Here is an 18,219-nt window from a genome sequence, read left to right as displayed (position 1 = left end):
AAAAAAAAAAATGTTTCTACTCCTAAATGACAACATGGCTAACTGGTACAAACTTCAAGACACATTCAAAAATACAAAACTCACTTTCATACCACAACAGAACAATCTACTCCAAAAGAAGTCCACATACACAGATTCGACAACTACTTGTACAAAGAAAAACAAATAAAATAGATAGATAGATAGATGGATGGCTAGATAGATAATTCACATGGTCTATCACACGAAACAGGTGCAATTTGTGTCCCTGATGTGTAAAAATAATTTATTTATTTGTCATTTTTCATCGTCCCCTTGCAATGTTATATATATATATATATATATATCATATGTATTTCAATAAAAATTAAACATTGTTTTTTGGATTTTTTTTAAGGGGAGACACTGCAGGCAAAAACATTGTTTTTTCATGCACCTGTCAAGTTTGAGATTTTGGGCTTTTTGGTTTTTCATAAAGTATTTTTTCAGACTAGTGGAAAGAAAACATCCCAAATACACTGTTAAGTGTTTATTTTATAGCACTTTTATCTATTTGTGTCAATAGATTTAAATTACAATGCATATTTTTAAAGGTCGTTTTCTCAAAATGAGTTTTTTCTCCTGAGCCATAAATCTCCACTTGAGTAGCACTTACACACACCAAACTTTACATTTTTATTCCTGTCTATATTCTGAAGGTTTTTACAGAGGGATTTGTTCATATATAATTTGCTTGATTATATATAACATTTTAATCCCCTAAAAATGGTGAAAATATAGTGTTTTCTGTCCGTTCTAAGCAGTTTCTGAATTATGGAGTGACAAAAATTAGATACCCAAAATTCCCTCTGTAAAAACTTTTGACTCTAATAGGTCAAAAAAATTCAACAAAAATTTTGAAACTGACATCATCCAGTGTTTAGATTTTTGTACTAGAAATGTATGCAAATTAGCGCATATTTCATTAAATAATGACTCATTTGCATATCTAAACCTAACATTTTAGAAAACTTGTAATACAAAATTTTTTTGCAATTATCAGTGTAATTAATCAGCTGGGTAAGTAAGGCGATAACTATTAGTTATTTTTTTTACCCTATTCACCTGCAGTGTCTCGCCTTAATTTTTAATTATTTATTTATTTAGTCATTTATTAGACGCTTTTATCCAAAGCGACTTACAAATGAGGACAACAGAAGCAATCAATTGTAGTATTAAAACAAATCCAAATCTAAAAGCTAAAACTTTATAAATACTACCTATACACATTTTAAAAATAAAGAGATTAAATAAAAATGACAAATGCATACAACAAAATGTCAAAACTTAACATTTAAATGAAAAACAAAAAAATAAAGCTAAAAACAATTCAAAATATTAAAGAACAAAAGGTATAAGAGTATAATAATGATTCTAACATAACACTAAGCCAAACACCAAAAAAAAAAAAAACAGTTTGTACAACCATAAACACACATACATATATACTGTATATGTACATACACATTTATAAATGCAATATATATATATTATTTCATTTCCATTTAGTTTGTTGAAGTATTAAAATAACTCAAATTAAATAAAACTCTACATAATAAATTCAGACATAATGTAACTAAAATTAAAATAAATAACAAATAATACAAATCAAATGACAGTAGTTTATCAGTAATCCTAAAAAATAACACTGGCAAACACACATGCTAAAAAACAACAACTTACTTACACATAGTAAGAAATGGTTATAAAAAACTGAAACAGAAGCGAAACAAGTAATAGGAAATAAGTAATAGAAAAATTGTAATCCACTTCAAATGTTGACTACTGTACTTCACAACCAATCTGAGAGTTCAGTGTGACTGCTACTAGAAACAGTCCTATTCAGAATATTGATAAAACTGAAGACCGAAGTCTGAAGATTCTGAGCGGACACATTACTAATTAATATTAATAGCTATTAATATCCTCCTGAGAACCAGAAATAAAAAGCTTTGTGAATTTAGTATTTTTTCATGCCATTACATTGTTTAGAGCATGAGAAAAAAATGGTAAAATAACATTTTTGAAAAATTATATTTTATTTATGTGTTATGCTATGTCCTCTGTAGAGGACACCAGGATTCAGTTTTTCTAAAAAAATAAAATGACAAGAATAGACATGAAAAGGCAAAAACAATGGGAATTTTTTTTAAATCACCAATCAATTTTTAGGTTTCAAGATTTTTTTATCACAAAGTTAGTTAATTTGTTTAATGCACTTTCTTACTGTGCTGCCAAAGACACAGTCTCAATGGTTTATAGTGGGTTCTGGAAAATAGCTCTGTCACGTAATGTTGCTACATTATGAAAAGGGTCAAATGTCACATAGACAACAACTTTGTTCTTATGGATAGTCTTTTGCTTTTTCTCTTATTGCTAGATGTCCTGTAATAAAGGGGATTCCAGACAATCAAACACAGAAAATCACTTTCAAGTAAGTAACATTAGCAAAGGTCTGTTTTTCTATTGTTTTTATGTGAGCAGAACGTGACTTTATAGGCTTGTGTCTCTATAAAAGGTTTTTGTCTTTATTCCACCTCATCTGACATGTTTTATAGCAAATATAAGGCCATCAAGAGGACAAATTCCTAAAAGCATTATAGCTAGTTAAACTGCTGTTACTGTATTTGTACCTCATATCCCATCATCCACCGAGGCCAAGGGACATGCTATTTGGGTCATCAGATATGTTTTGTTTGGACCTGTCTCAGTTGTGATTTCAAACTTTTAGGTCAAAATTTTCCATGAGCTCTGGGGTTTATTATTGTTACATTCTCGTATTTTAGTAGTGTTTTGGGGAAATTTGGTCACTTAGAACCCCTCTTATTAATGCATCACAAAATAATTTTGTTCAGTATTTTTGTCTTGTTTTTAGTAAATATATAAAATAATTCTTATATGCATAATTGTATAAGATAATAAGACTTTTGTTCAGTAAATGCATCTTCAACTGAGTTTATTTTTCTTAACTCGACTTCACCATTTTTTTAGATTAATGCTTAAAACTTAAAAAAAAAATTCTAATGGGGTAAGAAAAATAAACCAAATATAAATATCGTATAAAGATCTTTAAAAAAAGACATGCAAATTAATTTTAACGTTTTAAAAGTTATAAAGTATATACAAAATTATATTTAAAAGATATTATTATTCTCTGAAACCAATTCTTTTGAAACCAATATTATACAATTTAGCTTCTCCAGTAATATTGTCTTGGTTTAACAATATTTAAATATTTTTACTCAAAACGAGACAAAAACTATTCATTATATAATTAATATATTACTAATTATTTATATGAAAATGATTGTGTAAAAGGTTCATATTCATAGCTGCAAAGCAAGAGCACCCAGAACTGATAAGACGCATTCCCTGACACACTTTACATTTTTCTGATTGGCATTATTTCCCTGAGAGTCATAGCAGTGCATCCTATTAGAAGCTTATCCCAGCATTAACCTCACTGTCTCAGTTCAGCATCAGCTGTCTGGCCTCTTCAAACTTTGCTTCTATCTGTTTTGCATGTGTAGTTTTGTGTGCATTTATTCCACAGACTAACACACAGGGCCAGTGGTGGTACTGTTGAGATGGACTTCCCCTCCTCGCTGGACATTGATAACACCTGCATGTAGATACTGCCCTTGTGCTGCTGTGAACTGATCTGCTTCAGTAATCCTGTGATTATGCCTTGTGTATTAACTGGCACTGGAAAAACCCAAGCAGCTGCTGCTCAGCAGTCACATGGCCATTGCTTAGTCAGATAACAGGGTAGGGAGGGAGAGAGAGAGACTGTTTGAAACCTGAAAAATGCTGGCTTTGCAGGAGGTAGGAAATCAATCATTTTTTTGAAGGCAGCAGCACTGATGTATCCTATGCACACTGTATAGGTGTGTGGTGAAAAGAATAAAAGTGGCATCTAATGGAATGATTGGAAATGTAATAAATTCAAATAAATAAAATTTACCCTATTTCCAAGAAATAAGCCTTGTAGTTATTTAAATAGTTGGTTATGTTTGAAGCTCTTTTGAATTTGTTCTAGGTCAGGGGCAGGCAAGTTCGGTCCTAGAGAGCCGCAGTCCTGCAGAGTTCAGCTCCAACCCTAATCAAACACACCTGAACAAGCTAATCGATGTCTTCAGGATTACTAAGGTTATAGGCAGGTGAGTTTTGTTTTCAGGGTTGGAGCTGAACTCTACAGGACTGCGGCTCTCTAGGACCGAACTTGCCTACCCCTGTTCTGGGTCATAGGTGCCCATTCCTGTTTCTGAAGATCTACATTCCTGCAGAGTTCAGTGCCAAGCCTGATCAAACACACCTTTCTGTAATTATCAAGTGTTCCTGAAGATTTTAATTATTGTTGGTTCAGGTGCGTGTGACTTGGAGCTCTACTTTGCAGGAAGGTAGAGCTCCAGGAATAGGATTGGGCACCTTTGTTTATAAGTCATTAGACACTACCACAGGTGTAATCAGACAAACCTGCTTGTAATTGTCATGTAATCCTAAAGACCTTCATTAATCAGGTATGTTTGTTGGAACTATGTTCTGCAGAACAGTGGAAAAGTTGAATAGTTTTAAGTCACAGTAAATTGTAGTTTCTAGGAAACTTGTCTGAAACCAGTTTCTGTAGGCATATTTTCGTAGAAGAGTGCTGTCCGTTAAATCATTTGACTCACTGTGCAGCAGACCAGACATTTCAGAACAAATTTAAATGAAGAGCATGAGTTATTGTCGTATAGTATGTGTGAACTATTTTAAATGAAGAATTAGAAAACTTGCTGATTCTGCCAATATATTCCTACTTCCAAAGCAAGCCAACGATGGTGTATCCTTAGAGGAAGTCTAAGTCTCCAATGGAAAGGCCATAGTGTCCTGTTTAATTTCTGAGAGAACCGGATGGTTTTTTTTAACACCGCAGGTCAGCTGATATTTCCTCAGCAGGTTTGTTGCGCAATTGCGTGCCATTCTTGCATAATGTCAAACACAGATGAAATGAGCTCAGTGCTTTTACCTGACCTTATTAAATTGAGCTGTAGTGAGATAAAAGACTCAAGGCCAATGCATTATTTGACTTAGATGGTAGGTTAAACTGAGTTTCAATGTGTGCTGTCCCTGCACACAGTATAGAATCTATGCCATGATAATTGTCATAATTGAGATGAGTATTTGAAGAGATTTTCTTTTGGGGTCTCTTCTAAGCAAGAGCCTGTGGTGATTTAATGTCTTTATTATTCACATTGAAGTGTTTGGTCATCTTGATTATTAATACTTAGCAAAAGATTTTCTGTTGTTTTATAGGACACTAAATACAGGAACTACTTATGCAATTCTGCCTTTAACTGCACCTGGGAAACTTGCTCCTCTGAGTCAGACATTTGTTATTAGGACGTCACGCATTCATGTTGGAAATGGAACATGCAAGTAGTCTACGCAGAACAAAAGAAATATACCAAATAAAAACTCTAATTGTTATAATTAACCAAACAACTATGTCTGAATTTTAAAAAATGAAAAGTATTAATTGATGTGAGGTAAACTGAAAAGTTAAGTGCTACACGATTTGCTACAGACTTGCTGTCCACTCACTGGTCCCTATATATAGATTATACATAGATTATTCAAACATTATCTATATAACAGATCAGTGTTTCCACCATGTTTCAAATAACTTCTAGTTTCCCACTTGTAAATAGGACATTGATTGGTCATTCCTGTGCTCGGAACTCATAATTACAATATTTACTGTGATCTTAAAGGGAAAGTTGACACAAAATTAAAAGGGTCATATGATGCGATTTCAATTTTTCCTTTCTCTTTGGAGTGTTACAAGCTCTTGGTGCATAAAGAAGATCTGTAAAGTTGCAAAGACTAAAGTCTCAAATCCAAAGAGATATTCTTTATAAAAGTTAAGAGTTAACCACGCCTACCTAAAACGGCTCGATCTAACACGCCCCCACATATCTACCTCACTATGTGGGACGATTTGCATAACACCGCCCAAATGTTCACGCAAAGAAAGAAGGCGTAACTTTTATTCTCACTGTAGTATTGTTGCTGCCGCCATGTCGTGGAAACGCTGAGTGCTTCGTTGTGAAAGCGAAACTACTTTGTTTGGTCTTTCAAAAGAGGACGATATCCGCTTCGTCATGCCTAAAGCTGATCTGTGCTGGTCGCTGAGGGAATACATCAACTTAGTGCTGTGGATCGCCGGATCGGCTTTCATGTGGTTGGCGTTCCTTCGTCGAATCCGCCGGGCGCACCGTTCTCGACCCCCCTGCCTCTGCTCACTCTAGCCCGGCCTCAGCTCACGCTAAGCCGTGGCTTCTGCTCACGATAGGCCACTGTGTTTTTCGTTGTGAAAGCGAAACTACTTTGTTTGGTCTTCCAAAAGAGGACACGACTACAAATCCAGAACAGTTCAACCCAAATATCCAGATGTGTGCAGCACATTTTATGGAGGACTGTTTACTGATCCTGGGAGAGTTGACTACAATGCCGGCAGTTCTGACTCACAGACTGTAAGTACGTTTTCACAGACTGTAAGGATTTGCCACTGATGATTCAAACGCGAGTTTTGGGCAGTGTAGAGTAGCACTTGTTGTTTGTCATTTCTCCGATTATAAATGCAGACAGGGTTTTATGTTTATGCAAAGATATGCAACGCAACGCGTAAAAAGACAGTATAAGTCATTATAATCAGTAATTATGTCCCCACTGGATGCAACAAATGCCTAGTTTATAATGGGTTTGAATGTTTTTGTCTCATCGCTCCGGCCGGACACGGCATCAACAGTATGGTAAGGGGCGTAACATTTCTGTCACACGCTTGAGGTATTCGGCCAATCACAATGCACTGGATAGCTGGCCAATCAGAGCACACCTCGCTTTTCAGACCGATGAGCTTTGTAAAAATCGACGTTTTTCAAAAAGGCGGGGCATAGAGGAGAAACAATAATGTACAGTATGTGGAAAATAATGTGTTTTTTTAACTTTAAACCGCATAAACACTTTTTATTACACCAAATACACCAAATAATGTTCTTTTTAGCAGCATCATATGACCCCTTTAAAAGAAATTAAAGCCATAATTTGTTTACCCTAATTTTTCTCCAAATCTGTTTTTAAAAAAAAATTTGATGCAATTAATTTATTGAAAAGATTTAAGACAAGAAATTGAAATATTTGAATCTGATCATTTCAATGAATGGACTGATCCAGACTCTTTTTTTTCAGCACAGTTTTCATTCTCTTTCATTACATTGAAAAGAGTTGCTAGGATACTCACCAGGGAATAAAGAAAGTCATATACGTTTATAATTTTAGTTTTTGGCATTTTTCTGTTTGACTTTCTGTTACCATATTGGTGTGCCAGTTTGTGGTCAAAACTTTTGCGTAACATTGTCATGAGACATCAGTGGTTCAAGTTAATGTTACAGGAATTCTGTAACATTTGAATCATTCATGTTTGCAGTTTCAAACATTTGCCCTACCAGGTTTGGATTCCTAAGGCATTAGTTCAAAGTACAGCACTCAATGACTGATAACTGGTAAATATATAATCTCTTGGCAATCTGTTTTTAGATGATCTCTAATTGGAGGGAACAAGTAAAAGCAGAACTGTAGAATGTTTTGAAAAATTGAGATACCTTTTATTTCCCCCACACAGGAAGGGAGCTCTTTCGGTTCTGTGTATTAACACTTGGCACAGCCTTGTCCAAAAACAGGCTTAATGTCATTGCTAGTTAAGCAGCCACAATTAATGACTGGGATGTTTGGCAAGTTCTGCCTCGCTCAGCACAATTGCCTCACTTGTTTTTCTCATTTAACTCACTTTGCTCCAGCACTGCCATTGATTTTGCTTCTGCCCATCACCACTGTTACAAAATGACTGGCTCTCAGATAGAATTGGTTTCAGTGCAGAATTTATTGTCCTTTATAGCATCACAGTTTTGAATTAAGTTCTTTAAAGGGGTCATATGATGCCATTTCAAATTTTCCATTCTCTTTGGAGTGTTACAAACTGTTCGTGCATAGATAATATCGCTAAAGTTGCAAACCCAAAGAGATATTCTTTATAAAAGTTAAGACTTGTCCACCCCCTCCTAAAACACCTTGTTTAAACATGCCCCCCCCCATGTCTACGTCACTGTGTGGGAAGATTTGCATGACACCACTCAAATGTTCACGCAAAGAAAGAAGGCGTAACTTTTATTCTCGCTGTAGTGTTGTTGTTGCCGCCGCCACCATGACGTGGAGTGTTTCGTTGTGAAAGCAAAACTACTTTGTTTGGCCTTCCAAAAGAGGACGATATCCGCTTTGTCATGCCTAGAGCTGATCCGTGCTGGTCGCTGAGGAAATTCATCAACTTTGCGCTGTGGATCGCTGGATCGGCTTTCACCGTGGACGAAGCAGAGTCCAGCCCGGGGTCGTCATATGTGGTTGCCGCAAGGCCGCCGGCCACGCTGTTCTCAAGCTGGCCGTTCCTCACTCAAGCCTGCCGGCCTCCGCCCATTCAAGCCCGCCGTGTGTGATGCTGTGTGTTTCATTGTGAAAGCGAAACTACTTTGTTTGGCCTTCCAAAAGAGGACACAACTAGAAATCAGTGGTTAAGTTGTATTTACAACACTGTTCCAGAACAGTTCAACCCAAATATTCAGATGTGTGCAGCGCATTTTATGATTTTATGACTTGAACCTGCAGAGTAGCCTACAATGCCTCTGTGCACAAAGACTGTTTCTATAAAATGGGGCAGTTCCAACTTTGCAAGGACAGTCTGGCGCTTCTGACTCACAGTCTGTAAGTAAGTTTTTTATATTTATAGAATTTGCCACTGATGATTCAAACGCGAGTTTTGAGCAGTGTAGAGTAACGCTTGTTGTTTGTCATTTCTCTGATCACAAATGCAGACATAGTTTTATGTTTATGCGGCGCGATACGCAACGTGTAAAAAGACAGTATAAGTCATTATAATCAGTAATTATGTCCTCACTGGATGCAATAAATGCCTCGTTTGTAATGGGTTTTATTAGTGTTGTCTCATCGCACCAGGACACGGCATCACAGTATGGTAAGGGGCGTAACATTTCCGTCACACGCTTGAGGCATTCAGTCAATCACAACGCACTGGATAACTGGCCAATCAGCGTACACCTCGCCTTTCAGACCGATGGACCCTTTTCACAAGACTGTGATGGTGCGTTTAACGGTCATCAGCATCGTAAATCCCCGAAAGTTTTTCATATTTGTATTTTATTTATTTTTTATGTACATTTATAACATTATTCTTTGTATTATATCACCTTTGCATCAAATTACAAAAAAAAAACAGTTAAAGGGGTCCTATTATGCTCTTTTACAAAGTCTTGATTTTGTTTTGGGGGTGTACTAGAACAGGCTCTCATACTAGGTTTTTCGAAAAACACATTATTTTTCACATATTTTACATTATTACAACACCTCTCAACACCTACACACTACACACTACAACACCTCCCCAGTCTGGCATGAACAGCTCGAATAGTTCCTGTATCAAATGAAGGCCCGCCTTCTGAAATATGAAATGTGCTGTGATTGGTTAACTGGGCCAGTGTGTGTTGTGATTGGGGCTCCCCACTGGTCAGGAAATGTCACCTTACCACAGCCACCTGTGAGCTTCAGTGTAAATATTGCGTCAAAATCAAATCAATTTGAGCCCAATTTAAACCTGGATGATTGTAACCACTCTAAGTTCGTCTGCCTTGGGAAAGCTAGCGTGTCTCCGACATAGTGATAACACTCGTTGCCTTCTCTAGTGCAGCTCAACCAGGTCTCGTCCCATTCGTCGATATTTGTGATGTCACAAATCCCGGAAAATATGCATTGTAGTCCAAACGAGTCGTTCGTTGTAGTTTTTAAAATGTTGAATAAAATATCTCCTTTTGAATTAGACTTTGAGCTTTGTAACTTTGCTGATCTTTTTTATGCTCAAACAGCAACATTACAGACTAACTAAAGTCTAAAGTTGAAAAAGTGAAAAAGCATAATAGCACCCCTTTAACGCTAATGCGAGGGTGTTTCTAATGCAGCGTCTATGGGAGGGATGGTAAATTTGACATCGTTCTCTCTTCTGACTGCCGTTATCAGTCTCTCTCAATTTTAATCCTTTTATTGAAAGTCACAAAAACACTATCGTGGAGTTTTTCTTTTGCTATCTGAGCAAATGGGAATGCAAAAAATATATTTGTGGTACTCTCCCATTCACTGCTCTCGAAGTTAACCCAACTATGACGACTTCCGCTGCTGAGAAACCCGGAAATGTGAAAAGGGTCCATGAGCTTTGTAAAAATCGACGTGTTTCAGAAAGGCGGGGCATAGAGGAGCAACAATAATGTACATTATGTGGAACATAATCTGTTTTTTGAACCTTAAACCACTGAAATACATTGCATTACACCAAATACACAACATAATGTTCTTTTTAGCAACGTCATATGACCCCTTTAACTTAGGCTGAACTTCTCTTTAAGGGATTGAAGGTCCAATCAGGCTAAGCAGGTTTTCATGGCAGTCTGTGTGGTTTGATGATAGATCTTGGCAGTTGATTTAACTTGTTGAGTGCCCAAACTGTATCCGTATGTTTTTGTGTTTGCAGGGAGCTGATGCCATGGTACTGGAGAGTGTGATGTTTGCCATCCTGGCCGAGAGGGAGCTTGGGCCCAAGCTCTATGGCATTTTTCCACAGGGGAGACTGGAACAGTTTGTCCCTGTGAGTCTTCAACTTTGCTGCTATGATGAGTGATAGGACCTTCTGGATGTGAAACACGGTTTTGACACTAATGCTTATGAATCCCTTTCTTGCAAATTGGAAGAAAAATCAAATGACATTCTAGGCAAATTTCCTTATGTCACTTTTTCAGCTGCTCAATGATGTTCTGTGATTTTTAATACACAGAAACTTAAAACTCAAGTGCAACTTTTAGTATTTTAGTTACGAAATTGTTTCTGTTTTAGTTATAAAATCACAAACTGAAAGTTCAATGTTTGCCTGCAGAGTCGAAAATTGTCCACAGATGAGCTGAGTGTCCCTGGTATATTTGCTGAGATTGCTGAAAAGATCACCAGATTTCATGGAATGAGAATGCCCTTCAACAAGGAGCCAAAGTGGCTGTTTGGCACCATGGAAAAGTGCGTGATCATAAAATATCTGTCAAATTAACACTTGTCCTGTGCTGAAAATCCTTTAACTAATTTGGCTGTTCCAGCCTTTTACAAATTGCTTGCATATAATGTTATAAAATCACCAAATTGTGAATTCAACTTCTTTTCTTTCAATTAGCACATGTTTGTATTTCGTTTTGGAGCTTACTGATTGTAGGACTCATTGATCTGAGCTTATGCACCTCAGTTTTTGAGTGAATTGTTTGTAGACTGATAATTTTTGACCACCACAAGTGTAACAAGGTGGTTAAAAAAAGCACAAAAATACTGGGGGGTGTCAGTAAGTAGCATTTTCAGGAAAAAGAAAATCCTCTCTTGGTCAAAATGGCTAGAACACAACCTTTAACAGGGTTAAAAAAGGCTGTCTAGTTTGTTTAAATGGTCAGAAATGTTCATCGTGGGGAACTGAATCCTTACTGTCAGTATGTTGACAGTATTGAGTTTATTCTGATGAAATTCAGTTTATAAAAGTTTATAACATTTTAAATATGATATATGTAAACCTAGTTCCCTGGAAGAAAAAGCTGTACTGTTTTCTGTTTCATGTTTTCTGGAAAACCCCATAGCCTTTAGTACTATCTCCACTGGGACCTTAATATAGATTACCAGCATTTATCATCTCATATGAATTTTCACTCTAGCTTACGTAATTGCTCAAAATAGAAAAAATTATACTCAAGTAAAGTACCGATACTCAAAAAGTGTACTTAAGTACAATACTCAAGTAAATGTACTTAGTTACTGTCCGCCTCTGAAAATAGAAGAGTAACTGTCTGTATTTGCCTGCAAATATATTGAGTATTTTTGTTGATGGCCAACACTGCAATCATTTTGTACTCTCATCTACTGCACAGGTACATGGATCAAGTGCTTCAGCTCACCTTCACCAGGGAGCACCATCTACGAAACTTCTCCCGCCTTTTGAGCTACAACTTGCCTCAAGAGATGGACAGTCTCAAGTAAGATCTTTATTATCTTGATTATTCAGTACAGCTGTGATTTCACTTCTGTTTTAGGGGAATTATCATCTCATCATACATTTCCAGCATAGTTTCGTTGACATGCTTTATCAGAACCCCTGGAAACTGTTCACACTTTAAGAGATTCAAGAGTGACTGATAGCAAGATAATGTATTGACAAATGTAGAATGTGTTTGCCGACTGCTCATAATTGATGTCTTTTGTGTGCTTACTTAAATGGCTGTTTGTGTACACAGGTGTCTACTTGAATCAACTCCCTCTCCTGTTGTTTTCTGCCACAATGACTTGCAAGAAGGTTAGACATGGGTTTAGTTCTGTGATTGTCTGTATTTTATTATTGTTTCTAACAAAGGTCCACTTAATGTTTAATCAAATGTTTTAAAAGTGCTGCCATGTTTTAAACAGGAAACATCTTGCTCCTGAGTAGCCGTGAGAACACAGACAGACAGAGGCTCATGTTAATCGACTTTGAGTACAGCAGCTACAACTACAGGTCTGTAATATTCATAGTCACATCCATTCCTCACATGCTCTATCAGAAGAAGCACATGCAGCTAAATTCTAAGAAAACTGCCTGGTTTTGTAACGGCCAGATGTTGATGGGAATTAAGTTTTGATCTGTTACCTCCCACATCTTTGGAGCTGAATTAAAGAACTCTCTGATTCTATTATTCAAGACAACTCGGTTGTTTCTGATCAGTTTGGAACACTTGGGGTGCCCCATTTCTAAGAAGGGACCTCTAGACGTTGAAGGCTCTGGCAATGATCCCACACTGTTGCTAGGGTACTCACATTCTTGCGTGTGCTCAAACACAGGTCTCAAAGAGGATCCTCAGGCAAATAAGCTCCAAACTGTAACACGTTCTTTTAGGAGCCTGGTGGGGGTTCTGTATCGGCAAGGTCACTGTTCTAGTGGTGGACGACAAGGGTCAAGGCATGCTTTCTTTGTTTTCCAATCTTGCCATCCAGTGTAGTCTCCTAGGGCGTAAGTGACCCATGTTTAGGTCAATTGACAGTGCTTGTGCAGCAAAGCAGAAGGAAATGAATCCAGGCAATAAGGCCCTCTCTCTTGGGTCTCGTACTGTACTACTATAATGGATATTGTAAAAAGACATTTGGACCAAGTCCAGCAATGATTCACATTTCCAGAGACTTCCCAAACGTTCTTTCCATCTGTAATTTGTGAACTCAATGCTCTCTCGTTTAGGTTCGCTCTGGCCTCCCATTTCTTCTGGGGATTGTGGTCCGTGATCCAGGCCAAAATATCAACTATTGAGTTTGGGTACATGGTGAGTTATTGCAAGAAAGCCATCAAGTGTTTGTGTCTGCAGTTGAGTTATTGCTAATGTTGAGTTATTACGGAGTTATTCCATTGTACACAGTGCAGCTCTTAGATAAGACAAGATTTTATCAACGGAGATCAGATATGTAAAGATATGGCCTGTGCAATATTTGCGCTGCCTGACAACTCTTTGGACATTACACAAATACTTGTGAGGTCAGGGTAACATGACTGTAAACCTACTGAGTGTGTGCCACTGTAATGTTTTTTTAAATAAAATGTTGTGTATTAAAAAAAAAACTATTATTGAAGTTTGACCATTTTTAAAACAATGAATAATATACAATGAATGTCTAATATTAGAAAAATAATAAGAAATAAAATAAAATGGACAAAAAAACAAAAGAAAAAGGACAATGATAGTCTATATAATGCTCCTATATCTTGTAGAACTGCTCTGTTATAAATATATATCATTTAAAAATGCTATTCGTTTATTCTCTAATAATATTTTCTCATTCTTTACAGGAGTACGCCATGGCCAGATTTGACGCGTACTTTGAGCTGAAAAAGAAGCTCAGGGTTTAAAGAAAACATGCAGAAATTCCCAACGGACAGTAGGAAGAGGGAACAACTGCTCATATGGTGTCAAGAAAAGAGCGGCGCAAATTTTGACTGTGTTTAAAAGAGGATGCTCTGCGTCTGTAGTGATTCAACCGTGCTGCATGGACCAAAATCAATGCAACATACATATTTAAAAAAAGGCCCTGTGCATTGAGTGTCCCCATATGCTGATTCTCAGTGTTTACAAGTTTAAGCTTCTCACATTTAACACACCAGCCTGAGCTTCTGGACAGAGAAGAATAACAAGGTCACAGGGGAAAATATTTTACACAGCTGCAATTTGATTCACAAGTCAAAGAATGGAGTGGTGGAAAGTTCGTCATACTAACTTCAGCCTTGTGGTGTTTCTTATCACCTAGTCATGTAGTGTTATCTATACAACCGGTGATAGAAGATGTGCTGCGAAAGAGTAAGGTTCAAAAACTGGACCTGTAACCAGAAGATGGTAACAGACCAAACGATGTTAACACTGCGCTTCTGATGATTCAGTATTGTGTTTGTTTCCATTTCTGTTTCCATTTTTTGGGTGTTTTTTTTACTGGATGATTTACCTCTTTTGTACTTCTATTAGATCATGTCTTGTTTGATGTCTGTTTCTAGTAGATCCGCATGTTGTGAAGTGAAATACCTGTGGGACCGCACCATGTGCGTGTAGTATGAAATATCTGTCTTAACATTGGAAAACTATGGTTTTGACCATAGTGATGTCATTCACCTCTTGTTAGAGGTGCTCGTTTATTTTATAAGAATTTGATAAGTATGAGATTACCCGCCTGTATCTGATTTGATACTGAATTGATAACTGTTAGATATTAATATAAAACTTTATAACAGTTGATCTTAAAATAACAGCCTTTTGTTTAATATAACGCTTATTATAACAGTTGGTCTGATTACAATTTCACAGTGAACGTTTATGAATGTTTATTCTCCTTTTCTTTTTTTAGAATGCTATAAAAGTGTTTTACGACTGAACAATATTCACTTAGTTTTGCATTTTAGTTCAACTTATAGCCTTAAATTGCGGTAAAGATATTGTTTATTTTTTCATATATTTGAAATATAGGTATTGTAATACAATATTATTAAGGCAGTCTTGCTTTTTTTTGCTAATGGTAATGTCGAAGGCACTTTCTGAAACAGTTCTGTGAAAAAGTTGTATTAATTGCAAATGTAACTTTTCTATTATTTTTCTGCAACGGAAGTTGTATTTTTCTTAAGAAAGTGTTCTGTGTCCTTACTGAAATAATACAAGTGGATCTCTTGGCCCTTTTTTAACTGTAGTATGCTGGTGATCAATTGATTTCTGTTTTCACATATCACGCACATATCTTAAATCATATAAAATAAAATAAATATATTTATTTACATGTTCCTATGTAACTGGTCTCTATGAATCTCAATTTTTAGAACATTAGTAAACAGAAAGGAAAAGTGAAAGTATAGTGTTGATGTTAAAAAAAATTGAAATAATAATTGAATGATTCTGTTTTTAAAATCAGTTGTTTATCTAGACAAGCTTTACTAACTTATTCATCTGTTAACATCAATATAAAGCATCTGATGCTTGTTCTCGCTAAATATCTATTAAATGTACAAATATAAAAAATGAGGAATAGAAAATACTAAAGACTTAAGTGAAACCATTCAACAGGTTGTAATGTACTAATTTATGCTTGCATATGACTGTGAATAAAGGGTTGTAAAATTATTTTGTCTCAATATGTCCTTTTCTTTTTTCAGTCCTTCCCTTAATGTCACAAAAGATTGTTTAAACTAGAATCAAAAGTTATGATGCCAAGTTTAGGATCATGTTCCAAATCTTAATTCAGTGATGATAATTATAAATGTGAAAATGAGTTTAATAATGGATGACAAAAATCCACATACACACATAAATTTACACTGGCATGTAATTCAGTTTTTGATCATAAAGCAGATTCAGCTAACCTGACAAATGTTTTCAGAGGTTTGCTAAAAGTAATGTCCTAAAAGTAAAATCAACTGTAACGGACAAAATGGCAGCGCTTTCTAGAAGATTCTTTGCAGAAGTTGAGATTGCCAGTACATACACACACACACACATAGGTTTCTCTAAACCTCCAAACCCATAAATCACGTAATAATGAGTAATGCAGTTACGTGTTTTGTCCTATGTGATGACAACCCTTTACTCGTCAAAGTTCATTTAAATATTTAAAGTATCAAAGTTCTGGATGAATACTAGGACAGGAATTTAAAGCATGGCTTTTAACCCGTTTGACTGGTATACATGCCAAGCCATGCTGAAGAAATGGTGACACAAAACAAAGGGCACTGTGAAGGGCTGGAAATGTTTTGTTTCCAAAGCAGCCTGTGGTAGACAATGTTGGAACAAAGGGACAGTTGAATCACCCTAAATAACTTGCTCATCACTCGTCCTTAATTTTTGCCCCACACGTGTTTCACTATCATCTCCTATAAAATTTCAAGGATGTATGATTCTCGAATCCAAAAATATAGAACAATGTCTATTTTAGGGTTATGAATTTATTTTCACCCTTTCCCTTTCGCACGGAATGACTTATTGTCCTTTCATGACGATTAAACACTTATATTTGCTTTAATCTGTGAGATTTTATGTCACGGTGTTCCTCAGGGTTGTCGTGCAATTTAGTGGAATGTGTGAGGTTGTGACTCAAAAGACACTGAATTGATAATACTTGCAGTATTGCTTTAGATGCTGTCATGTCCCAGAGTCTAAAAATGGAAACAGCAAATGTATTCAGAAATTGATTTAAAACAAATTCAAACAAAATTGGATATTCGTAATCTTTTAACACTACTAGCTATACTGACATATTTTGTAACATTTGGAGAATTGTACAGTGTTTAATGGGCAAAGTTGAAACAGTGTTTCTGGATGGCTAAATGCATCAGCATATTCATAAACTCTGCAGTTTATTTAGAGAGAGAAATTATGGAAGAAAAATAATAGTTGGCATAAATAGCAAGAAAATAAATGCTGTGATAACGCTGTTGATCAATGTTTGATATAGAGATTAATTCTTCTTAATTTTAATTAATTATGCGAATATTCCATATTCAGTTCATGAACTGTAGGCTGGAAGCAAATTATACTTTGTAAGGGGTTTACATTACTTAAAAAAATAACTTAAAATATTAGTGTAAAATGGCTTTTTAAAGCATTTTAACATTTGCTATTAGTGGTTGCTATTGGTAAAAAAACATTCCTAATGACAATATGTAATCTTCATCATGACCGGAAGCTAGTGGTCGCAGTTATAAAGTAATGAGTGTGTATTTGTGAATGTCCAGCCAGTGAGGTGTCCCTGAGCTGCTATTTTTATTTTTTATTTTTCCTAATTTGATGTGTGAGAGCGAGAGGAGGGAGATTTTTTGACTCTTATCTTTATCTCTCTAACAGATGCCAAAGTGAAAGGTCTGGCTGTCGTTCAGCGGGGTAAAGATAAAGGAGAGCTCAGGATAAACAGCCAAACACACTCACAGAAACCAAAATGTAATTGGTAAATAGTGGCATGAGCCATTATTGAGAATGTTTGTAGTTTCCAGTTCCCATTATACTTTAGAATAATTTAAAATATTCTAAATAGAAAGACAAGAAAATTTAGACATTAAAGCTGGATTACAAATAGTGCATTTTGTTTACTCTGTTTTTGAACTGGTATCTTGCTGCCTTTTCAGCCTCTTGTGAGTAATTGTGTGTTTTTAAGACTCTGTGCCACGTTAAAATGTAAACTTTTTGTTGTTTACAAGATGTTTTGACTTTTGCTGGTTAACAACGTGGTGAAGATTGGAACTTAGGTTGAGGATAGACAAATGTTACGATCTAATTTATATGTTATTATAGTAAAATAATATTTTTGTGTTCTTTGCACTTCCTTCACTTGTATGGCAGTGTATTTTACGTTGCAAAAATATTTTTTACACGTTAAATCTCTACAGTAGAGCTCATTATATAGATTTATATATTTCCAGTCAGGATTTAGACCGTATCATAGTACTTAGACTGCTCTAATTAGAGTTACAAATTACCTGCTCTTATCATCTTATCATCTTATCTCTCTATTAGTGCTATTGGATCTTAGAGCTGCGTTCGA

General features: G+C 35.9%; 1 protein-coding gene across 1 annotated transcript; it reads left to right on the top strand.

Annotated features, from left to right (window-relative positions):
• Positions 1 to 2,205: 2,205 nt before the first annotated feature.
• On the top strand, positions 2,206 to 15,806 carry LOC107596989 (choline kinase alpha-like). The gene is made up of 9 exons (XM_016287874.1): positions 2,206 to 2,452; positions 10,646 to 10,759; positions 11,045 to 11,178; positions 12,066 to 12,170; positions 12,429 to 12,487; positions 12,598 to 12,802; positions 12,893 to 13,092; positions 13,342 to 13,481; positions 14,003 to 15,806. The coding sequence occupies exons 1-9, from the start codon at positions 2,399 to 2,401 to the stop codon at positions 14,060 to 14,062; spliced, it is 1,071 nt and encodes a 356-aa protein (XP_016143360.1). The 5' UTR covers positions 2,206 to 2,398; the 3' UTR covers positions 14,063 to 15,806.
• The last annotated feature ends 2,413 nt before the right edge of the window (positions 15,807 to 18,219 follow it).

Source organism: Sinocyclocheilus grahami, unplaced genomic scaffold, assembly GCF_001515645.1.
Source record: "Sinocyclocheilus grahami isolate Dianchi unplaced genomic scaffold, SAMN03320097.WGS_v1.1 scaffold225.1, whole genome shotgun sequence".
In the NCBI taxonomy this organism is placed as follows: domain Eukaryota; kingdom Metazoa; phylum Chordata; class Actinopteri; order Cypriniformes; family Cyprinidae; genus Sinocyclocheilus; species Sinocyclocheilus grahami.
Note: the sequence above shows the minus strand (reverse complement) of the source record. Positions and strands in the feature narration are given on the sequence as shown.